Below are 26,319 nucleotides of genomic sequence, written 5' to 3' on the forward strand. Positions count from 1 at the left end.
GAGTGTAACATGCCGAGCCTTAAATTTTGGCTTAACTATGCTCATTACTGCTCCAATGAATATCCAAAGTGGATAGACCACTCATTTAGGAATATAACTTTGGTAATTCTCCAAAAAACCGTAGATTTGGTCATTTTTGCAATACATTTATTGACACCTCAAACTAGTAGTTAATTCTTATTTTTGGCCGTATTTTTATAAATTTTATTTTATTTATTTATTTCATTTCGTAACAAAGCCTATCAATAGGCCGTTAAAGTTACACAAAAATCACAAATAAGCTTTGCATATTTTGACGGAATATTGTTTTGGGGACCAATAGCAAGATATTTGCACAAAAAGCCGTATAGTTTTTACACAATTTGTTGCCATAAACCGAACAATATGAAATTTTTTACAATGTTGGCCTTTGCAATACATTCATTTGTTGTCTAACTGTATGTAAATAAATAAAACACAACGTGTGAACTTGGCAATACAAAAATTGCATACGTTTATTTAAACGAGTTAAGTTTCGTTTTTAGTTTTAACGTTTTCTTAACATATTCAAACGATTCTTTCGTTTCCATGCAGCACGGCGGGATCCTCCAATAGTTTGAGAATATCTGTAGCCCTTGCCAATTCCTCGAGAACTCTTTCCAGCAGATGTAAGACCACGCAATTCCCTGTGCTTGTGGACATGCTTGCAAATCCAGTTTATTTTTGGGTCGCGGCGAATTGCGGAATGGTGAGTGTCAACCATAATAACTTCAAAATATTTATAGGATGCATCTTGAGCCACCCAATATGAATTCAACACCCGAAGTCCACCAAGTCTGCGACCAACACGTTCCTAAAAAAAAAAGACAAGTTTAAAATGTGTTTTATCTTGGAAGTCCCACAATATGTTATGTTGAAAGCAATCTAGAGTAATCCTAATAGAATGTGGTGCCAGTATCCAACATTTCGTAACATCTCCAACTAAATTAATTAATAAATATTTTAATTATTTGGGTTGTCCCATTTGGAAGTTCTTTGAATTCAGTAGCGCGATTCTGTAACTTTTTTAAATAACGAACCGACATCGGTAGTTAACAAAAATATTCGGTTGAGTTAACGATTGTGCTATTCTGTAACTTTATGTTACCGATTGTAGAAATCGTTAACTCATACCGACGAATATCGATGGAATGAAAAATGTCAATTATTATATTATAATATTTATAAATGTATTTATAAATTGAAATCTTTATTTCTTCGCTACTTTAAAACAAAAAGCGCTTAAAGGAAGAACAATTGACTGCTTTTTGACGGAATGTGCCTAAGATAAGAGTCTGCAAGTATCAAGGATATCGTCAATCCCTAAAGCGTCAAGTATGTATGTGTGACAAATTACTAATGTATAGTTTTTGGTGGTTTAGTTTCAGGATATACATATCGACGCCTCCAAACAATAGTATGCTAAGTCGACTTAGCATGTTTTCAAGTTCTTTACATTTTTATATTTAACGTCCTTTTACTTATATTCTGTCAAATTTTGGTAATGATCGGACAATCCGAACAGAAGTTATAAACAAATATTTCCTTAGCATAGTACTGAAGGTCGAAGAAATTTCCAAACTTTAAGAGCTTGTCCCGCAAAACTCGCTTTTCAGAATTAGCAAACTATTATTTGGAGGTGTCGAACGTCCTTTAACTTAAATTCTATCTAATTTTGGTAATGATCGGTCAATCCGAACAGAAGTTATAAACAAATATTGACTTAGCATAGTACTGAAGTTCAAAAAAATTTCCAAACTTTGAGAGCTTCTTCTGCAAAACTTACTATTTAGACTTAGCATACTATTATTTGGAGGTGTCGATATGTACCTATGTTATTACATTCCACGGAATATCGCTGCAACGCAAAATACCCAGCAGCATGTTTGTGGCCAGAACATTAGTTGAATCGTGAGTGCAAGTGATACGGGACTACGTGAAAGAAGTCATAATTTTTACTAGGGCATGGTGCCGCGAAGTTGGTTCTAAAGATGTCAGTAAAGACAAATTCCTGGGGGAAAGTTCTATAACCCCAACGAAGACTAAATACCAAATTTCAGCCATCTAGGTGTGATAATGAGGCCAAACCCTTCAAAATACCGAAAATGGAGATATCGTCCTATGGGGGCTATATCAAAAGGTGGACCTATATAAACATTTTATGGTAGAAATATTTCTTAGCCTCTGGAAACACAAAATACAAAGTTATAACCGATTCTGTTGTCAAATGGGACTAATACATTCAAAATATATTAAAATGACGCGTACTTTATATGGGGGCTATATAAAAACGTGGACCTATATAAACCAACTTTGGTAGGAGACACAAAATACAAAGTTACCACCAATTCGGTGGTAAAATGGGACAAATATCTTAAACATTCCTTAAAACGACGACGCGTCACGCGTCATTTTGTATCGGGCTATACGAAAGCGTGGACCTACATAGCCCGCTTTCAATACCAAAAGTCCTACGTACAAATAATAGATTTTCCCAAAATTTCATCCACCTACGTCAATCCGTTCGGACGCTAGAGTGATTTCCACAGACGGACGGACATGGCTATATCGATGTAGAATTGCACGCTGGTCAAGAATATATAGTCTGTGGGGTCTACAATGATTATTTCGAGTAGTTACAAACGTAGTGACAAACTTAATATACCCCCATCCTATGGTGGAGGGTATAAAAAGGGTGAAATATTATTGGTATTTAAAGCGCAGTTTTTTCTAATTGCCAAGTTAAGGTCATATTTTGGGTTGTGTCAGGAAATTGGAACAGCGAAAAAAAGAAGAGCTAGCTTCATCATATGAAGATTGAGCTTTGAAATTTTACATGACTTAAGCTCCTTCAGTGATGTTCGTGGATCCACGTTACCGTCATTTGACTTTACCTATTTAAAGATAGTTAAAACAATACTATACACGTTTGTCCTCAATACGGCATTAATGTCAACGGAAGTCTTCTAGAAAGCAGTATGCAATTCTTTGAGTAGGTCCTTTATAACAGTCCCACCCTGAGTCCTTTTGAAGCTTTAGCTAATGTTTTTCTTAAGAAAATTGTGTACTTTTTAGCCTTCATAAGTATAAGTTAATCCTCATCTATATGCTATAGGAAAAACTGTCCTGAGTAAGAAATCTGCTAAATCAGTTAAGAAATCTGCTAAATATTGCTATAAGAGACTGTCGTTAAGTGTTAACGACTACATTTTTTGGTTGTTAACAATTTTCGGTAATTAACGACATATTTTACCGACAAAAATCGTTAATATTGGTATACAGAATAGCACTTACCGACAACTATCGTTAACTACCGACATTCGTCGTTAATTCTGTCGTTAAGGAGTTACGGAATCGCACTACAGATCCCTAATGAAACAACCCTTCCCCAATTTTATGACGACTCGAGCTCAAGAATAAGTGTGACTGATGAATTCGTTTAAATGCGAATTCAACCGAAACACCTAAAAACGAATTCATCAGTCACACTTATTCTTGAGCTCGAGTCGTCATAAAATTGGGAAAGGGTTCTTTGTTTCAATACAAAGAACTAAGAGTACTGATGAGTCCAAGTGGCGTTGGACGAAACTAGTCTTCAATCAATCAATTTTAACTACATCCCACTTTAAACTTTTTGTTTTTAAATTTGAAAACAACAAATATGAGATTAAGCTTGACTTACCTACAAATAGTAAATATTAATTTTTTCGCTTTGGATATTTCCTCTTATTTGATTGATATAAATATTTTAATATGCATATCGTCACCTCAAATGCCCGAAGGCGTAACCCACATGGAAATCGAAATTCGTTTTTTGATGGAATCTGATACATAAAGCTAAAATACATGAAATGTTTTCATCGTAAGGGGATAGAGCGAAAATTAACACACGTTTAACTAAAAACTAGAAAATACAAGCGCTTTAAGAACGAGAACAGTAAAAAGGACGAGATAGGCAAAAAAGAACGAACGGAGCCAACTGAACGAGATGAGTTATGGTCAGAATATTTCTTATTTTTCGCCACCCAGAACCTTAAGCCATATTCCACTAATTATTTCTTCAATTATTCTTTAGTTTGTAATAGTAGTATGTAAGTATGAATATGAAATGTAATTACTACTTTTTTACGTTATACAATACGAGTTATTGGCCTTAAAGGCTTAAAGTATTGCAAATAAATAAACTGAAACTGAGATGATTCAGCTCAAAATTTAAACTGCAACCATATGCACTTGTTTTTCTTGCTTGCTTGTGTGTGTGCAAAGCTAATGGTGGTGGTTTTGTTTTGTAAGCAGCAATGTCTTGGCCATTAGCGATTAAATGAACGATATAAACGAACGAACTGGATACGGATCCGTTCGTTCTTTTCACGGAGTCGTTCAGGAACGACACAACTCTATTATTTGCCCAGAAAGTCCAGGTTCAAAACCGGGTTAGACCCTGTTCTACTGAACCGATTACTACAAATTGGGTAACGTATGAAAGCTTATGGAAATACCTATCACACAGTTACTTTAACAGTATTGCCTCTTACTCGGCTTACTTCTGCATATGTGTAATTTGACTCTTAGGTGACGATATCTCAAGAATGGTGTTTTTTTTAATCAGAAAGACCATTCTTTTAGTAAGTTTTTAAATCAACAACTTTTACTTTAGACGGTTTTTAAAGGTGTTACAGAAAAAATCCATAATTGAAATAATTGAAGATGATGACAGAAAAATAATTAACATATAAAACGCACATATGGAAAACAATATGTTAACCGGACAAAAGGAAGTGGTTATTCGGTAGGCAATGCAAGACAAATGAAGCCCGGAAGTAAAGCAGGTCATCTCGACATTGCTCATTTTTCCAAGAGTTAGAACGAACGGAAATATTCAAAATTTGAGGCTTTGATACGAAAACGTGTCTATGCTCAAAATTCACGTCGTTCTAGAGTTGTACAATCTAGTTCATTTGAAAGATCTAGTTCAATAGCTCAGCTCTTTTAACTGAACTAGTTCAGCAATCTAGTTCATAGTTTACTATCCAGTTCAATCATTCGGATCAGAATCGTTCACGGGATCTTATGATTCGCTTGATGAAAACACACACACATACACCAAATAGGAACAAACATTAGAATAGTATAATAAAACTACAAAAAATATTACATTTAGATAATTTTATTCCATTCATAAAGAATGATTAAGTTTGTATTAAGTTTAGAAAAAAGGTCCTTCGGAAAAAATTGTAAATAGAATTTCATTTAAGTGGCTGGTAAAAAATCTTATGTTTTGCGTTTGTAGAAATTATAACTGCGAAAAAGCTTGATGTTTGTTTTTTCCTTTTTTCTATCCACAACAAGGCACATTGAATGAATGATAATGGATTCGATATATTGGAATGTGTTATGTCAACAATGTTTTTTATGTTTTTATGTTTATTTATGGGGTTGACACTTCACATTGATCCAAAACATAAACAAAACTCATTACATTACGAAGGCATCACTTGCACATGCTGAACCTGATTGTGAATCGTTCGTTCGTTGATCTTTCTTTGTGGATCTTTCGGTCTGCGTTCAGTGAGCTATTGAACTATAATGAACTATATCGACTGATCTAGTTCATACGCTCCTTTCAATGAATCGTTCAATTGAACTAGTTCGTTCATGAACTATACAACTCTACTTTAAAGACGGATACGATTAGACTGTAAGTTTGCAAAAGATGGTCTTGTCAACCAACCCATGGTACACGGTGCGCCTTATACAACATTCATAGATGAGAAAAATAAAAAAAATCGCCGGAGGGATTTTCAAATAAATCGCGTCAAATAAATCAAATTTTTAGGGCTTTATTACATTAATTATTAAACCGCAAGCCCTATCGAAATGGGATTAGAACAAATCTTATAGCAGTGAAAATTCTCTACAAGATTGACCTTAATGTTATTTTCATAGGTTTTACCATTTTTAAGATATAGAAGTTCAAATTGGGGCAATGCACTGACTGTATCGAATCCTTATAAAACAATGACATGGACGGTGCACCTTAACTAATAATTAGACATCGGATTTTAGCATGTTTTTTATTTCTTATCCGATTGGATATAGGTTTGGGGTCAAAAATACGCAAAATATATGCAAAAAATATGCAAAATATGCTAAATATGCAAGTGTTTTTTTTTTTTTTTTTTTTTTTTGACAAAAATCGTCAATTAAATTTGGAAAATCATCAAAAAAAAAAAAAAAAAAAAAAAAAACATTCTAAATTAAGTTTTTTGACGTTCAACATAGTTTTTTGCAGATTATGTTATTGAGACTCTCCAGATATTCCGCCACAGCAATAAATCTAGACTAACAAGACTTAAATCAGTTTTCACAAGGTGAGAAAATGTCAAATAACCTTCCATTTCTATTACAACATAATTTGCTTCCGATGCAAATGTAGATAGATAATGGAAAAATTTCAAAAACTCAATCAGAAATGTCAAAATCAACGTGTCCAAATATAGTGATAGTTTCTAATCGGCCAAAATTGTCTAGCAGAAAAACAAAGGAGCTAGAGTTAGTCATCGCTATTTTTCTTTAGATAAATGTGCAATTTTTTCTAGTTTTTGGAAAAAGGGTTCTTTTTTTAACGCAAAATGGGAAAAAGTACTAAAGTACAATTTAAGATTCCAGGTTCTGGAATATAACTATACGTATATACGTTTTGAATATCCACATATTAGATTTGCATATATTTTATAGTGTTTTGTCCTTTATTCAGTATATACAGACTAATTTGGCAATTTTTGTTCTTTGTGGTCATAAAGCTTCTTTGGAAAAATGCTCTAACTGCCGCTTTAATATTGATGAGATAGTTTTAGTTTAATGCACTAAAAATACATAATTTTACAATATCGATCTATATTGTACGCATAGAACCGCTTAATGCAGAATTCGAAAATGTTCACTTCTCGGCGAAAAGTAATGCATTATTGTTGTACCCACCCACGATGAATAATAAGCAAAATGAAGAACGCACAATGATTAGTGCAAAATGACATCAGTTAGAAAAACCACACAATAGAGTGGCAGTGGTAAAGTAATCAAAAACTTTGGAATTGTCTTTAAAATGGAAAACCCATTCACATATTTCTGCTAGAAAAGTATTTGGAATGCTAAAAAATATAGTTCATTCATTCCTGCTACAGGAAAACAATTTTGATAACACAGTCGAAGAGTCATAACCCTTTTGTATACACAATTTTTTTAATTTATACCTGTCCGTGCACTCGATAATTTGTACTAATTATTACCAATGCTTCGAATTTTGACAGTTGTTTAACCCAGATAAAGCCACTGGTCGTTTAAACGCCACAAAAAATGGTTGCAAAAATTGACGTAAAACTCTGGCTTTTTCGAATATTTTTGTGGGGTTTTTTGCACTTTGTTATAGTATTGTCTGTTATCTGTCATTTCACGCTTATAACGCATCATTTGACCTACGTATTTCCACGCAATTGGCCTAAAACCCAAGCTGTTCAAAAAAATCGACTTTTTTCTAATTTTCGACTTTTAATGAGAAATTTAAATATGCGATAAAAATTTAATCATAAATGTTAGAATCATATAAAGTCAGGGATTTGTTAGGAATATAGTAAGAGTATTTTCTCAATCAAAAACCATGGGATTGCCCTGTAAGCATACACCAATATTACCCTCCAAATTTTTTGGCACTTTTAAAAGAAGGCCCGATTGCAGGAAAACTATACGTTTTAGAGAAAAAAGTTATTTATTAAATAATGCTTAAAAAGTCTCAAAAATATAATTTTCATGAACAATTTTAAGTTTTTTCAAAAAAAAAATTCTCGGCGCTAAGTGGGTTAATGGAGAAGTTGGTAAAAAAAATTGTTTCAGCAACATTTAGTAAAAATTATCGAGTACAAGGACAAGCCTTTCATGACACATTGGTCTTGTTGTACAGGATATAAATAAATATATTAAGAAAAATATTCGCCGCAATATTGTCATTAAAGTTGCCAAATGCACTATACACCTAAAAGGCAAAGATTTCAAGGAATAATAATTTACAAAACGATGAAATTCCACATTTGTCTCTAGGTTTGCTTACATCCTGATGTAAACTTTAAAAGCGCCATATTTCTAGCACTACTTTCACAATCTGATTGGCTTTTTCTTTTTCCGGATTGTAGGGTAGAAAAATCTCCCTATTTTTTACACGTAGAGCACTTTCATTTAAGTGCTCGTCATTAGCAATTACAATTTAAAAAAGTATTATTATATAACCTCCACGAGTGATTTAAATTATTTGATAATTCGGACACCGCCGAAACCAGTGGTGTAGGGATTATCGCGAATGTATGGTATATATGGGAGCAATATCCAAATCTGAATCGATTCTTACCAAAATAGGGATCGCCCTAGGGCCAAAAAATCCCCAATTTTTATGCGAAGTGGTCTATAAATGTGACCTGTGCTTTGTTTTAAAAAAGACTTGGCGAGATGGATAAGTGCAGATCTATGCAGATCATCAAAAGGAACTGTGGGTCTATTTCGTTTCATTTTGCATGTTGCAAACTCATGCACTAAGACATAATACCCCCTTAGGGTATTAAAATATAGTTATCAGTGAAATCATGAATAAAAATTCCGTGCAGAATTTGTTTCCTTTCCCATATTTCACAATTTTTTATTTCCGTATTTATGCCCAAAAAGGGAATATTTTTGTCGAATCGACTAGAATACGCCATAATAAAGCGAATCTAGTAGTTTTCAACTTCTAACAAATATTGATTTTAAAAGAATTTCACTTTTTAAAATTATTTTCCGTGTGGAAAATTCAGAGGGAAATATTCATGATGGCACCGTATATATTTTTTATATGTTTTTAATAAAATATGAAAGATTTTATGTAACATTCAATATTTTCTTAGTCTTAATTTCTAGCTCATTTGTTATTCTGTCAGACAATTTGGCCGAGCAGAAACTATCAACATATTTGGATACTTATATTTTGACATCTCTTATTGAGTTTTTGAACAAATTTGTATAAGAAAGCAACTTATGTTGTAATAAGAAGGCTGGGTTATAGGAAATGTTCTGAGTCTTTTAGTCCAGATTTATTGCTGTGGCGGAATAATAATTATTAACATGATAATCTGCTAAGAAATCGACGTTAACGGCAATAAGCTTAATTTAGAACACTTTTTGATGACTTTCTAAATTTAATTTGATGATTTTTGTCAAAAAAATTACTTGCATGTTTTGCATATCTTGTGCATATGCAAAATATGCAAAAAAAAAATGAACCTGTCATTGCATTCAGTTTTCTTCAAAACGAATTTTGGGCCAATCAGAATTTTCGTATCTTTATTAATAAAAAATATGCAAATATGCAAAATCACCTGGAAAGTTTTTTCGGATTCAGAGACATTTGATCACAATTTTTCATTTATACTAGTTTCTGAAATCAGGGTCGCCCATCTGTATACTGCGGACGCCCACTGAGTTGTTCTGCATATGCTATTCTCTCTCATTTACAGTGTACGTGAGCAAAAACGAGTGATAAACATCATGTGGTTGTTGCTTTTTCACCCATACATAAACACTTGCTTCAGTTTGATGGTATTCTCTTGGGCGACGCTGCTTTAAATGTATGCTCAATAAACTGTGGGTTACGTCTTTTGGAATTTCAGGAAAATACAATACCAAAAGAAACTTTAAACTTTAGTGGCTGGATTTGAAACTTTTTTCACAAAAAGTTTTCAAAAATTAATTTTTTGTCGAAAAGACTTTAAGACTTTCTCCTATGGACAGATGCTAAACAGGGCTAAACGTGATCATATTTTTTTTTCAAAATTAATTTTTTTGTCAAAGCCTATATCTCGGGAAATACGGATTTCCCATGAATGATATACAGTGTTGCGCAACAAAGCAACAAATGCAGGATTTCGCATTAACCGAATTTTTCGATCCGTTACAATTTTTTTTAAATGAAATATTTTGTGTCCATTTGTTCTTTATTATGTAGAGAGAGCTTTCAAACAGTTGTTTTTGTACTTTGTAGTTGGATGGGATCACAACAACAACCATATTGACTGATCCTTGAGATCGGGGAGTGCAAAACAAAAGCAACAACGGTATATCATTAAAGATTTGTAGTGTTATCGGTTTTAATTAGCTGTACTTTTGACTTAAATATGTTTTTTGGGACATGTTAGAGTCATTTTGGGAAGAATTTGCATTTGTTATCCTTACAGGGTTGCCATCTCCTACCACTTTTCCCACGGTGTGGGGAAATATAAAAAAATAAATAATATCAAATCAAAATTTTTCCCCTTATATAAAAACTTAAATTGTAAAATATTCATTTAAAAACTGGATTAGTATCAAACGTTCCTATGTTCGCCGTATAATAAAAAAGTTAAACAACCGTATATTGGTGAATACAATACATCCTGGTGTAAATCCCTTGAAGCTATCGGCATATTGTGACTAAAAACGTTGGGGAAACTTTAAAAATAATGCAAATAGGATACTCCAAGTATTAGACTTGTTCGCAGAAGAAGTTTGGAAAACAATTTGAAAAGTTATACAGCTCCCAACTCAAACAAAACACCGATCAAGAACCCACTATTTCAACCAACAGTGGGTAACATAAAGTCATATGACTAAATAAATCAGTTTTTTGTTTAAATTTTTGTTATTAAATCTTATTTTGAATTTAATTCATTAAAAATAAAAAATCATATTGGGTCGTTTAAACCGTATAACACATTGAATTTTCTACCAGTGTTTCATAAATTGTCTTTCTTTCGGTATGACAACGGTTTCTTGACCAGTGTATAACTCTTAAAATTATTTTCAAAACTTCTTCTGCGAACAAGCCTAGGGCGTGTATCGAAAATAAGAGCCCAAACTAATTCTTGGGAAGATCCTATTTGCGTTATTTTTAAAGTTTCCCCAACGTTTTTAGTCACAATGTGCCGATAGCCTCAAGGTGTTTACACCAGGATGTATTGTAAGAACGTTTGATACTAATCCAGTTTTCGAATGAATATTTTACAATTTAAGTTTTTATATAAGGGGACATTTTTTGATTTGAGGGTATTATTATATTTTCCCCACACCATGGGAAAAGTGGTAAAATATGACAACCTGTTTGGATAACAAATGCATATTCTTCCCAAAATGACTAACATGTCCCAAAAAACCAATTTTATTCATAACATTACAGTTTTTAATGATATTCCTTTGTTCCTTTTGTTTTGCACTCCCCATTCTCAAGGATCAGTTAATATTGTTGTTGTTGTGATCCCATCCAACTACAAAATACAGAAACAACTTTTTCAAAGCTCTCTCTACATAATAAAGAACAAATGGACACAAAATATTACATTAAAAAAAATTGTAACGGATCGAAAAATTGAGTTAATGCGAAATCCTGGATTTGTTGCTTTTGATATGTAGCATTCCAAGACCTACCAGTGGACAAAATTTCAAAACTTTCAGAGTCCAGCCACTACATTCATCTTATGCCCAAATGTTATATGTATTTGTGATCAAAACAAAGACCCCTACCTAAGATAAAAATCGGGAGGGCCGCGTGTACTCCCGCCTTAAGCCAAACATTAAAAGTTTATGTGTGTGGCCGGCTCCGGTCAGGAACTTAAGACTTTCACCTAGACAGTGTCCAAACCCGATCTAATTACGTAATATTCCCCTTTAAAATAAAAAGTTCCTTACAATGTTACCCATATTGAGAAATAGCATTGGTATTTGCGGAACTTTGGAGCTTCATATCTATTGAATTATTATGGACTTGTGCAAGAAAAAACGCCTGTTCGATAACTTCGCAAGTAAAGTATTTGCAAGTTCTTGCAACTACTTGCAAGTAGTACTCAGTTCTCCTTTACTGAACAAGATTGTTATCGAACAGCATTTTGTAAAAGTTTGTAATCGTACAAAGTATCAGTAGTGCGATTCTTCAACTCATTTTTTGAGTTACCGACAAAAATCGGTAAAATTAAAACGCAAAATTATTAATAAAAAGTTCAAATAAAAGTTGAAAACATTCTTGCTACCGGTAGAACTTTACGGCTGTTTTTTATTCGTCGTTAACTTACCGAAAACATCTGTAATTACCGATTTTAAGCATTTTAATTTTACCGATAATTGCGGCAACTTAAAAAATGAGTTAGAGAATCGCACTACAGCTATGTGATGGAAAACGATTCGAATCTTTTTGCCATAAATCGAAATCGTATATTTCGAATTTTGGTGAATATTTTATTGAAATTGAAAATGGATTTTAAAAATATTATTGAAATAAGGAGCGTCTGCGAAGCAAAACTATATACATATATCATCAAAAGCACTCCGAATATATACCATTTCGATTCTGCAAATAGAATTGATTCAGTTTTCATCACATACCTGTATATCAACATGATTTGGGACCGGGCCAAAAACTGGAATTAGTCAGATTTTGCAACGGTGTGCAATTAAAAATACTGTTACACATTGCGCTAACACGACACCATTGTTGTAAGCAACTTTAGAAATTAACCTCAAGCGTTGGACCTTGCGGAAGTCGGTCGGAAAATTACAAATTGAATTGAAAATGTAAAAAAAGAAAATTGGAACACCTACCTCGGCAATGGATTGCAATCCACGATATGGTTTCAGTTCGTTTACACCATGACTCTTAGGTTTTCCGTAAGTGCAGCCCTTAGGAACAGGACGCTTACGACCTCCTCTGCGGACTCGAATTCTGTAAATCACGAATCCTTGTTTGGCACGATACCCCAAACGACGAGCCTTGTCTGGTCTTGTTGGCCTTGGCGAACGATGTAATTTAGTAAGCTGTCGATATTGCCACACTCGAATACGGAGCAAGTAGCGCATGACATCGCTCTGTTTTTTTCTATACAATTCTTGCATATACCGGTACGCTCCCATTGTTGTCAGAGACCTAGTAACAATCAAAAAAAGTTATTTTATTTTAAATAACAGTCACATCATCGGTCTCAAAAAGGAAGCACAATACACATGTCTCATAATAACATAATACAACACAAATTTTTCAGACAGACACCCACCTCCAAGGGGACTAAAAATTAGAAAGAAGGAAATTGTGCGAAGTTAGGCGCACATAAAATAACACACGAAGTCAGATCCCACTAATATAAACCTGACCCACTAAACACAGCGTAAGTCGTATTTTGCGTGAATCGTGTATGCTTACATTCACAAACGTATTAAGTGGGTTCCCACCATGTTGGATTAAGAAGGTGTAATATCAAATTATGCAAAACGTCAAATTTGCTCACAATAATACATTACTGTGAATTGCTTGTTTACATTTTGTATGTGATTTTATTCACAATAATGTATTTTGGTATGAAGATCAGCTGTATTATTGTGCCATGGTTCCCGGACTGGGGATTATAGCTGGTTTACATTTGCCATCGTTTCGTGATTTCAAAGGCGTGTCGCGATTTCAACATCGTAATCACAGTACACACTCATAAGCTTTGTTCCAGAACTAAAAGTTTTACAATTTTTCCGGCTTTTGTAAAATGTTCACTTCTCTTTAAACAAAAATGGCGCTGAATTACGCTCTCTTTAAAAAGTAGGTTTGTTCCTTTACTTTTTTAATGGTAAGAGTGGTAAAAGAGAAAAGTGTCAAAATTGCTCAAAATTACTCTCTCATGAGCATTTTTACCAGAAAAGTAAAGGAACGGAAAAATGGTAGATCTGGCAGCAATGTCAAAAAGAAACATAAAAAATCAATTTTCGTCTTTTATTTCACAGTTTTTAATTTAGTTTTTTCAGCGTTCGACTTTTTCGTCCATTTTCTTCTTCATTGTGAAATAATCGTCAAACAAAAGTCGAAAAATCAGTTCTGCCATTTTTTACCTGCAGAAATTTGTCTGGTAGCCTGTGGTAGAAGAGAAAGCCATTTTCGCTCTCTCTCACTCTCTTAAAAATGGCTTCCAGTTTTGCCACATTTCGGGGTTAAGGAACGCTTTGCAGGTTAAAAATGGTAACAAATGGTAAAAATGGTAACCTCAGGTAAGTAAAGGAACACAGCTAGTTTTTACTCGACAAATTTGAGCGTGTAAAAATTAGTAATATGTTGCCGGCGTCTGATTGACTGGTACGCCGACTTTGACATTTTGTTCCAGTTTTTTGACGTATTTTCAATTTTTCCGTTTCCGAACTATTTCAAAAAACATTTGTGTGAGAACAATTTTTTACAGTTCTCTCTTTTACGGGTTTTACTATTAAAAAGTACGGGAACGAATTTATAATATACACCCTTGGTTTTGATTAATGCTTTGTTTACATTTACAAAATCCACTCGATCTCAACTGTCAACTCCTTTGCTTATACGTCAAATAAAAACTCACCTGAAATCCATTGGATTTCATTTGACGTTTATATAATGGATTTGACAGTTGAAATCGAGCGGATTTCGTAAATGTAAATTTACTATAAAAAAGATCTGATCGATAACTTTGCAAGTAAAGAGTACTTGCAAGATCTTGCAACTACTTCTAATTTTTGGTCTGTTCTAGCACCTGCAAAAATCAACAAATTTTTACTTCGATAACAATTTTTCCTTTATGTTATCTATTCTTGCAGTTCTGGAGCAGACCTCTTGTTTACTGAACAAGTTTGTTATGGAACAGCATTTTGAAAAAAGTTTGTACAAACTTTTGGGTTACCGAACATACCTAGTCCCAAAAGTTCCAACACCTTTCACCAAAGACATAAATACAACAAGAAAAAGACATACAACTGTAAAGATAAGACATAATGCATGCAACAAAAAATGTTTATAAAACAATGTATAGAAACATTACCCTTATACCCTAGACAGACGGCAGAGTAATGGATACTTTACACGATATGTATTTTACATATGGGTTGTCACTTTGCGTATACATTTTGTATATAAAAAGTGACAACCCATATGTAAAATACATATCGTGTAAAGTACCCATTCATTTGAATTACTTTTTACCCTGACAGACGATAGTTTCTGTATTTATGAAACACCTGTTTGTGTTGTTTGTACCCAGCAGACAAATATACCTTCTACCATTGACTCTTTCACCACGATTTTTGAGTCCTTTTAATATTAAAAAATGTCGCAAAACTGTAAAAAAAACATTTGAAGAAGATATTATTATCGATAGAATTGGTATGGTGGATAAAGATATGCTTGTGAAAATAAAAATTTTAAAAATAGGTTTGAAGGCGCGAAGAACGATTAGAAGCTATTCTATCGCGAAAAACCACAACTTATTTGAAAGAAACGCGAAAACTGCCGATTTGTTTTCTTTTTTTTAACATGGAAATTTGACAAAAGACAATTGATTTTTAACAGCACTGCCATATTGAAATTGCTAAATTCATTATAAATTCCATTTGATTTTGTGCATTTAAAATGGGGATAATGTTCAAATTAATTTGAATTAAGGCTGTTAATACAAATTAAGACTGCCGTGGCTATTAACAGAAACCATGCAGGTTGCAGATAATTTAAAATCACAATCATGCTATAGTATCAGAAATGAAATTTATGAATTCAAGGATCTATTACAGTAGAATTCCTTGTCAATTGGATCTTTAAATTCGGTTAAATACGTACAAAACGTATAAAAGAAAAAATGTTATTTTACCAAATCGTAAAATTACCCTGTAGGAAATGTCAATAGTGAATCTATGCTTCGTGGACTACGAAAAAGCGTTTGACACAGACCAACAAGACAAACTTATTGAGATTCTTAAAGCTATAGAAATTGATGGAAAGGAAATAAGATGTATACAAAACTTATTTTGGCATCAGGTTGCAAACATAAAATTTGATCAAGAAACGACAGATAACGTTCCCATATCAAAAGGAGTACGACAAGGCTGCATTTTATCGCCACTATTATTTAACATCTACGCAGAAAGGATATTTAGAGAGTCGATTAATAACGAAAGAATAGGTGTCAAAATTAGCGGAGAAATAATTAACAACATACGTTATGCCGACGACGCAACACTTTTATCTAACAGTATGTCTGGCCTACAAAAATTAATGGACAAGCTCACTCAATGCAGTGAAACATACGGATTAAGATAAACACACTAAAAACCAAATACATGGTGGTTAGTAGGAAAAACTCCCACCAAAACACATCGCTGACCATACATAATTCGGAAATTGAGCTTGTAAAGAAATTTAAATACCTTGGAGTGCTATTAAATGAAGAATGGAACACATCAATAGAAATAAAATGCCACATTGAACAGGCCAGAAATGCTTTCTTCAGATATAATAAAGTCCTCACAAGTCATGACATAGGTCTTCCAAAAAAAATACGTTTTATTAAATGTTACGTATGGTCCGTGTTGCTATACGCAGTTGAAACATGGACAATAAAATCTGTAGACGAGAAGAAACTGGAGGCCTTTGATATTTGGCTATATCGAAGAAAACTGAAGATTCCTTGGTCTGATCGTATCTCAAACGAAGATATACTAAGAAGGATGAACATTGACAGACAGCTACTAAAGACTATCACAAAAAGAAAAATAGCATACCTCGGCCACATAATGAGAAACAACATATATAAAATTCCACAAACAGTTCTCAAGGGAACAATTGAAGGAAAGCGTACAAGAGGAAGGCGAGAAATTACATGGCTACGGAACATACAAGACTGGACAAATTTCTCTGACGAACGAAATTTACTAAATGCTGCAAAAAATAGGCAACTCAACAATGTAGAATAAATTTTATAATAATACATGCGATAAATAAGAACATATTGTACTTAATTTAAAAACAAACAAAAAATTGATCGCTGATATCCGAATACGGATTTGCAAATAAAGAAGAGAAGATACTGACTTTGTCAACAGTACTACTGACAAACTGTAGACAACTCATGTAATTTCCTATAGACATTTTGTATAAACGTGTCATTCGAAAGTCAGCACTGACATTGGAACTAGTTTGTCAGTAGTAAGTCAGTAGTTGCTGAGGGGCCATGTGTTGACATTGGAGGTAGCGAGTCAATAGTACCAGATTTTCACTACTAAATTTGGCCTATTTGGCACTTTTCATCGATTAAAAGCTATATAGTACGTTTAATAAGAAGATGACCACACAATTTTTTTAAATGGTATATTTTATTAAAGAAAAAACATATAATATTGAAAATGCTAAAAAAGTACAAATTGCGTATTAAAGTCTTCTTATCTTTATAAATGGCTAAGCCAAAGATTCCTCATAAGCACAAAATGAGTAAATAAACCCAATGTTTTCAAGGCTGGCTAAACATTTTAACATTTAAATAACAAAAAACGTTTATATTTTTGCCTTAAGAATTTTTTTTGCCTTAAGAATTGTTGTGATTTATCCGCTTAAAATATTTCTTCTTCTCTGCACTTAACGTTTTATCAGGCGATTCGCTGAATATTGATATAACATCTAGGAATTGAAAATAATAATCATGTATAACATGGCAGAATAAGAAGGTAATCTCATTTGAAAAAACCGTCCTTGAGCTGCCAAATACAACCATGTATTCGAAACAATATGAAAGTTGTTCTTGTTATTGTATGTCAATTACAACAATAACAAAATTGTTTGTGTACATTTTCTTAAAATTTTGTGTGTATTAAATATCTTCGTAATTTTGGCAAAAGAAAATGGTAAGTAGTGTGATTGAATGAATGTTAGAATATTTTTTATTGTTAGCCACTGCGAGACCAATGGCCCCATATCCATATGTATATAGAAAGGAATGAACAAATGAAGGAAGACGGCCTTTGCTTGCCACCAGTTCCAAGGCACCCATTTATGCTAAAGTTATCAACGATATCCACCAATCCGACTGCAGTGGGTTCTTTCTTACCGGATTATCTACGGCTACAACAACATTAGCCAATTGATGTGCCGTAACAATCATCAGCGAACAAGCCAGTAAGTTATTGGTTATTGGAATGAGTTTATATTTATATGTATATATTTACAGGTCACTAAATCTCTGTTGAATCGCGATTGGAATAGCCAATATGTCTTTTCGAAAACAGATCAATCTGCAGTTTGCCTGTTTGGAAAAAATATTTTTGGAATTTTATGTTATAAGCATTCTAGTCCTTCGGTAAGTGTTCCATTATAAAGTTTTTAATAATTTGCAACGGGGTAACTTAAGCCATATCCCTACTTTTAGGTAATTATCCTGTTTTGGAAATTGTTTTGTAACTGTAAAAATCCCAACGCTTCCATGCGACATCGTCGCTGACCCCTCATCGTATACTACAAGGATGAAAGTTTGTTCCGTGTCTTCCGCAAAATCTCCGGCATTGACTTGTTGGTCGTTTCGTCTTTTTAGTAACACCCAAAAACAGAACAGTCCATTATGGCTGCAAAAGGTTGGAGATATCAGTGGAGACTTTAGATGCTTAAAGCAGCTATCCGCACGCAACCACAACAATTTGAGCAAACATTGTTGTCAGCGCATGGGTTTTCAATTAGTGAGTGGGAAGAGAAGCTCCCTTTGGCTTTCTCGCGTGTAAATGGCTGCGGAATGCTGGCTTAAAGTGAGTCGTAAATATGTGATAACAATCAGGATAAAAGATTATGTTTATATTCCTTCTCCCCTAAGTAATTTACAATCAACGATTGCCCGCCATTCCATATCAGTGCAAGATATACGAAAGTGCGACCATCTAAACCTATAGCTCATTTAGACTAGCCATAAGTCCTCGACTGGATTTAATAAATCCAGTACAAATCTCATTGCATTTAGATATACATTTTGGAGGATTTAAATGGCAGTCAGCTGATTTTTGTTCATAGCACAATTACCAAGGTAGATGCATCAGCTCATCTGATCGAATTTGAAACGGCAAAAGAATTATTTGTAAATTGAATTCGTCTCAAAAAACATACGTCAAATTACAAATTTATTGTTTAATACTGAAAATGTTACCTCATTATTCTTCTAATGCTAACTTATGAGCAAATAAAGAATTATTTTATCGCAGTTTGCCCATCTAAAATAAATAAACGAATTATTTTATCGTTTAGACATCGTAAATATTAGTCTTGGTTGATTAAAATCAACTTTGTATATCAAAGCAAATTTAATTTTTTCGCAGTGTTTACAAATTTTGACATTTTATATTATTTTTAGTGTAGCAATTCACCGATGCATCTACCTTGTTTCTTGTGCCAGCTTGCAACTTTTTGTATTTTCTAGCAACTATAACGAGTGGTTTTGTCTAAGGCTGAGGTAAGCTCAGTCGTCTCCAGGGTCAACTCAAGGACCCACAAACCTTAAGTGATAACACGAGTTTTATAAGTTCAATTCTTTATTTAACTCTTGGGTGTTAATGTAATGAATAGTACGTTAGTGGAATTTCAGATTTGGTTGGATATTTATATGTAATTCAGATAGCTATATGATTATATATATTTATATGTAATTGGACAAATCTGGTGGAAGATCGGACCCTCGGTTTCTCTGCTTCGGTACACGGGTGTGTCCAGGGAATTCAGACGGGTGCGGTTGATTAGGCTGGTTCTGGTGTGGGAAGGTGGCATGTGGCTGGATGCAAGCGGTGTGATGGCTACGAGCGAGTAGCTGGCTACGAGCGTTGAGCTTTGCTGCGCGGTGAGCTTGATGTGGGCTGCTTACGAACGAGTGACTGGTTACGAGCGGTAGGCTGCCACGATCTTGCTGGCTAGGAGCGCTGAGCTATAAGTTGACTACGAGTGAGTAGCTGGCTACGGGCGTTGAGCGTTATTCAGCGGTGAGCTTGAGGCGAGCTGTGGACTGCTTACGAACGAGTATCTGGATACGAACGGTTGGCTGCCACGAGCTTGCTGGCTATGAGCGCTGAGTTGTCGATTGGTGCACGGGTTGCGAGTAACAGAACTGAGTGGTAAACTAGTTATGAGCAAGTTGCGAGCTACGAGCGTTGACTGGTGAGCGAGTAGCTGGCCGCAAGCGTTGACGGTGAAGAGCGGTGAATTGGGCGAGCAGCGGGCTACGAGCGTTGACTGGTGGGCGAGTAGCTGGCCGCAGGCGTTGTCGGTGTTGAGCGGTGAACTGGGCGAGCAGCGGGCTACGAGCGTTGACTGGTGAGCGAGTAACTGTCCACAAGCGTTGACGGTGAAGAGCGGTGGATTGGGCGAGCAGCGGGCTACGAGCGTTGACTGGTGAGCGAGTAGCTGGCCGCAAGCGTTGACGGTGAAGAGCGGTGAAATTGGCGAGCAGCGGGCTACGAGCGTTGACTGGTGGGCGAGTAGCTGGCCGCAAGCGTTGTCGGTGTTGAGCGGTGAACTGGATTAGGGCGAGTGGTGGGCTACGAGCGTTGACTGGTGAGCGAGTAGATGTCCACAAGCGTTGACGGTGAAGAGCGGTGGATCGGGCGAGCAGCGGGCTACGAGCGTTGACTGGTGAGCGAGTAGCTGGCCGCAAGCGTTGACGATGCTGGGCGGTGGACTGGATGCGGGCGAGTAGCTGGCTACGAGCGTTGGACGGTGAGCGGGTAGCTGGCTACAAGTGTTGACGAGGCGGAGCGGTGAACTGGATGCGAGCGAGTAGCGGGCTACGAGCGTTGTACGGCGAGCGGGTAGCTGGCTACAAGCGTTGACGGGGCTATGCGGTGAGCTGGATGCGGGCGAGTAGCGGGCTACGAGCGTTGTACGGCGAGCAGGTAGCTGGCTACAAGCGTTGACGAGGCGGAGCGGTGGACTGGATACGAGCGAGTAGCGGGCTACGAGCGTTGTACGGCGAGCGGGTAGCTGGCTACAAGCGTTGACGAAGCGGAGCGGTGAACTGGATGCGAGCGAGTAGCGGGCTACGAGCGTTGTACGGCGAGCGGGTAGCTGGCTACAAGCGTTGACGAAGCGGAGCAGTGAGCTGGATGCGGGCGAGTAGCGGGCTATGAGCGTTGTACGGCGAGCGGGTAGCTGGCTACAAGCGTTGACGAAGCGGAGCGGTGAGCTGGTTGCGAGCGAGTAGCGGGCTACGAGCGTTGTACGGCGAGCGGGTAGCTGGCTACAAGCGTTGACGAGGCGGAGCGGTGAACTGGATGCGAGCGAGTAGCGGGCTACGAGCGTTGTACGGCGAGCGGGTAGCTGGCTACAAGCGTTGACAAAGCGGAGCGGTGAGCTGGATGCGGGCGAGTAGCGGGCTATGAGCGTTGTACGGCGAGCGGGTAGCTGGCTGCAAGCGTTGACGAAGCGGAGCGGTGAGCTGGATGCGGGCGAGTAGCGGGCTACGAGCGTTGTACGGCGAGCGGGTAGCTGACTACAAGCGTTGACGAGGCTATGCGGTGAGCTGGATGCGGGCGAGTAGCGGGCTACGAGCGTTGGACGGTGAGCGGGTAGCTGGCTACAAGCACGGTTGAGCTGGCAGAGAGCGGGGGAGCTAGCAAAGAGCGGGTGAGCTGGCAGAGAGCGGGGGAGCTGGCAAAGAGCGGTTGAGCTGGCAAAGAGCGGGGGAGCTGGCAAAGAGCGGTTGAGCTGGCAAAGAGCGGGTGAGCTGGCAAAGAGCGGTTGAGCTGGCAAAGAGCGTTTGAGCTGGCAAAGAGCGGTTGAGCTGGCAAAGAGCGGTTGAGCTGGCAAAGAGCGGGTGAGCTGGCAAAGAGCGGGGGGAGCTGGCAAAGAGCGGGTGAGCTGGCAAAGAGCGGGTGAGCTGGCAAAGAGCGGTTGAGCTGGCAAAGAGCGGGGGAGCTGGCAAAGAGCAGGTAGCCGGCTACGATAAGGTCAAGTACACTCGTTACTTACAGGCTACTACGACTGCGGTCAAGCCACACATCACTTCACTTGTACTAACTCTGGTTCTCGACAAACTCAATGGTGAAATTCTGAACATCTTATATATATGCGTTTGCAAAGTGAATGCGAAGCACATGTGGCGCGAGTTGTCAAAAAAATGCACCAGAATCAATGTTAACATGTTGACTGCAGTATGAATGGTGGTGCGAAATTAAAATGTGTTGTCAACAAGAGTGATGTGTGGTGTGCGTATGTATGTTTGCCTTTGGTGCCAAACGTATGTTGGGGTGGGTAGTGTTGACGAATAGACAACTGCTTTATGTTTGTTGTTGGTTGGCACCAGTGTGGTGTCTTGTGTGTAGTTTTGTGAGTTTTGTCCAGGTACCTAGGGTAAAACGTGTATTAGGATGGGTAGTGTTAAAGAATATTTTTAAGTGAATTGGGGAAATAATTGATAGGGGAATTTATGTAAAATGAAATAAAAGCAGTAATAGTTTTAGTTTATTAATTATTATGGATAATAAGAGTTTGCGGTAGTAAAAAAAAATTAATCGGGCGTATAAGTAGGTGGGACGTTTGTAACGGTCACGTTACAGCTCCCTCCTCACTTCGGTAAAAAAAAAGAAAATATATTTTCTTTTTTCCCAGACTTCCTTCTTTTCTCTCTTTTTTTTTTTTTTTTTTTTGTTCTGGTTTCATTTTTTTTTCAAATTCTTAATCTATTATTTTTTTAATTCAGGTTTATTTATTTTTTTGTTCTGTTGTTAGTGTCCTTTTTTGGATCTTTTGTTTTTTTTCTTGTTTTGATTCTTATATATTTTTTCCAGAACTCTTCTTCTAGTTTTTTTTTTATTATTTTTTTTCATCTTATTTTTTTTCTTCTTATTTTCTTCAATTTATTTTTATTCTTTGTTTTCTTGCTTCCTTTTTGATTTATGCTTTTCTTAGCTTTTATTGTTTTTCTTATTATTCTTTTCGGAACATGTTTTGGAGATGTTGGCGACCCGTTTTGCATGCTACGGATGGGTGCTGATCGGTTGTTGGCATACAGTGTGCATATCAGTTGGTTCTGCACACCGATTCCGGGGTTAACACCTACCGATGACAATTCTCCTGGTTTTGACACTTGTATTTGAGAGTTTATTTCAACATCCGAAGGGACCGGGTTAGCCTTAGAAGCCTTGGGCGAAGGGCATGCTATAGACGTCTTCTTACTATCCTGCAATCGGATTTCTCGGTTCGGGATAAATTTCGGTGGTGATTCTTTTTCAGGTATATTTCGTTTCTGTTGTTGGGGGGTTGCCGCCACCTTCCGCGGTTGAGTCGATGTTCGCTTTACTTTCCTCATATCGCTCTCATTCGGCTTAAGATCAAGCGTTGGAGGTATTTGGCGAGAGTTATCAAACGTGGCGTTGTGCATAAAGTCGTGGTGGGGTTCAGGGTTGGATAACCTTATGACTTCACCATCGATACTCAACCGACAGTCCCTTGCGGCCAGGAAGTCCAAACCTAATATGAGAGGAACGGCTAAGGTTGGCATGACGGTAACCGGTATAACCGTCGACTTGTCTTTGTAGTTCACCCTCACGTTCAGACCGGATTCGCAATATGCGACCCGTTGGTCCGCCATCTGGATTCTCTTTGTGGTTGTTCCGGGAAGTACTCCTTTAGACTGGAGCCTCCTCCTCATTGCTTCGTCGATATAACTCAAGGAAGCACCTGTGTCGATGAGGGCATGGACGTTGACTCCTTCGACGGTTACAGGGAGAAAATATCGCACGATTGGTCCAGATGCCGCCGGAATTGTTCCTCTGGTATCCTTTGTCTTGCAGCTGCAGTCCCGAGAAAAGACGTTATTCTGCCCACAATAGGAACAGAACAACATTGGAGTTTGCTGACATTGCCAGCGGGTATGACCCGGACGTTTACAACGCCAGCAGTGGTTCTTTCTGGAGTACGGAACGTCGGTGGCATGTAGCATGTGGGAGGTATGCGGTTTCTCCAGACGAGCTTCGTCCCGCTTCAATAACTCATACTCATCCGTCAGATCCATCAGGTCGTCGAGGGTTTTAAAATCGTGCCGTCTGACGTAATGACGGTATTCTGGACGCAAGCCGTCGTAAATTCGGTCCAAGTGGTCCATATTCCTCAGCTGGGGATGTCGACGGGAGTTCGTTAACATCGTGAGGATATAATCCTTCACTCTTTCTCGGGCGTGCTGTCTACGGTTGTAAAAATTCTGCTCGATCTGGCTTAAGTACCGTTTGGGGAGAAAAAATTTTCCGGCCTCTGCTCGGAAATCGGCCCAAGTTTTGATGTCGGTCCGTTTGACCCGGTACCATTTCAGTGCGTTGCCTTCCAGAATGGTGAGTAAGGACGGGAGAAGGCGATCCTGATGTATTGAATAACACTCTGCCAATTCTTCAGCGCGCTCAATGAACTCCATCAGGTCTTGTTCGCCTGAGTACTTTAATCCCCATTGGTGGATGGTACTGATGACTTCTGCGGCGTTAGACATGGTTAGTTGATATTTGATCGGTGTGGTAGGGGTGTCTTTATTTTCTAAATTTCCACTTTTACTATTCATGGACCTCGACGAATCTTCGCTGGCGATGGTTGAGGTTTTTCCGCTTTTCGTTTCTTCGTCGTGTCCCTGCTCGGGCGCCATATATAACGAGTGGTTTTGTCTAAGGCTGAGGTAAGCTCAGTCGTCTCCAGGGTCAACTCAAGGACCCACAAACCTTAAGTGATAACACGAGTTTTATAAGTTCAATTCTTTATTTAACTCTTGGGTGTTAATGTAATGAATAGTACGTTAGTGGAATTTCAGATTTGGTTGGATATTTATATGTAATTCAGATAGCTATATGATTATATATATTTATATGTAATTGGACAAATCTGGTGGAAGATCGGACCCTCGGTTTCTCTGCTTCGGTACACGGGTGTGTCCAGGGAATTCAGACGGGTGCGGTTGATTAGGCTGGTTCTGGTGTGGGAAGGTGGCATGTGGCTGGATGCAAGCGGTGTGATGGCTACGAGCGAGTAGCTGGCTACGAGCGTTGAGCTTTGCTGAGCGGTGAGCTTGATGTGGGCTGCTTACGAACGAGTGACTGGTTACGAGCGGTAGGCTGCCACGATCTTGCTGGCTAGGAGCGCTGAGCTATAAGTTGACTACGAGTGAGTAGCTGGCTACGGGCGTTGAGCGTTATTCAGCGGTGAGCTTGAGGCGAGCTGTGGACTGCTTACGAACGAGTATCTGGATACGAACGGTTGGCTGCCACGAGCTTGCTGGCTATGAGCGCTGAGTTGTCGATTGGTGCACGGGTTGCGAGTAACAGAACTGAGTGGTAAACTAGTTATGAGCAAGTTGCGAGCTACGAGCGTTGACTGGTGAGCGAGTAGCTGGCCGCAAGCGTTGACGGTGAAGAGCGGTGAATTGGGCGAGCAGCGGGCTACGAGCGTTGACTGGTGGGCGAGTAGCTGGCCGCAGGCGTTGTCGGTGTTGAGCGGTGAACTGGGCGAGCAGCGGGCTACGAGCGTTGACTGGTGAGCGAGTAACTGTCCACAAGCGTTGACGGTGAAGAGCGGTGGATTGGGCGAGCAGCGGGCTACGAGCGTTGACTGGTGAGCGAGTAGCTGGCCGCAAGCGTTGACGGTGAAGAGCGGTGAAATTGGCGAGCAGCGGGCTACGAGCGTTGACTGGTGGGCGAGTAGCTGGCCGCAAGCGTTGTCGGTGTTGAGCGGTGAACTGGATTAGGGCGAGTGGTGGGCTACGAGCGTTGACTGGTGAGCGAGTAGATGTCCACAAGCGTTGACGGTGAAGAGCGGTGGATCGGGCGAGCAGCGGGCTACGAGCGTTGACTGGTGAGCGAGTAGCTGGCCGCAAGCGTTGACGATGCTGGGCGGTGGACTGGATGCGGGCGAGTAGCTGGCTACGAGCGGTGGACGGTGAGCGGGTAGCTGGCTACAAGTGTTGACGAGGCGGAGCGGTGAACTGGATGCGAGCGAGTAGCGGGCTACGAGCGTTGTACGGCGAGCGGGTAGCTGGCTACAAGCGTTGACGGGGCTATGCGGTGAGCTGGATGCGGGCGAGTAGCGGGCTACGAGCGTTGTACGGCGAGCAGGTAGCTGGCTACAAGCGTTGACGAGGGGGAGCGGTGGACTGGATACGAGCGAGTAGCGGGCTACGAGCGTTGTACGGCGAGCGGGTAGCTGGCTACAAGCGTTGACGAAGCGGAGCGGTGAACTGGATGCGAGCGAGTAGCGGGCTACGAGCGTTGTACGGCGAGCGGGTAGCTGGCTACAAGCGTTGACGAAGCGGAGCAGTGAGCTGGATGCGGGCGAGTAGCGGGCTATGAGCGTTGTACGGCGAGCGGGTAGCTGGCTACAAGCGTTGACGAAGCGGAGCGGTGAGCTGGTTGCGGGCGAGTAGCGGGCTACGAGCGTTGTACGGCGAGCGGGTAGCTGGCTACAAGCGTTGACGAGGCGGAGCGGTGAACTGGATG

At 38.5% G+C, this 26,319-nt stretch overlaps 1 protein-coding gene across 1 annotated transcript; it reads right to left on the reverse strand.

Moving 5' to 3' along the window:
* Positions 1–464: 464 nt before the first annotated feature.
* On the reverse strand, positions 465–13,174 carry RpL15 (ribosomal protein L15). Its single transcript, XM_073955727.1, has 2 exons — positions 12,664–13,174; positions 465–832 (listed from the first exon to the last, which is right to left on the reverse strand). The coding sequence occupies exons 1-2, from the start codon at positions 12,970–12,972 to the stop codon at positions 527–529; spliced, it is 615 nt and encodes a 204-aa protein (XP_073811828.1). The 5' UTR covers positions 12,973–13,174; the 3' UTR covers positions 465–526.
* Positions 13,175–26,319: the final 13,145 nt, after the last annotated feature.

The sequence above is a fragment of the Musca autumnalis genome, unplaced genomic scaffold (genome assembly GCF_047663935.1).
Source record: "Musca autumnalis isolate F117 unplaced genomic scaffold, ASM4766393v1 scaffold_1, whole genome shotgun sequence".
Taxonomy (NCBI): domain Eukaryota; kingdom Metazoa; phylum Arthropoda; class Insecta; order Diptera; family Muscidae; genus Musca; species Musca autumnalis.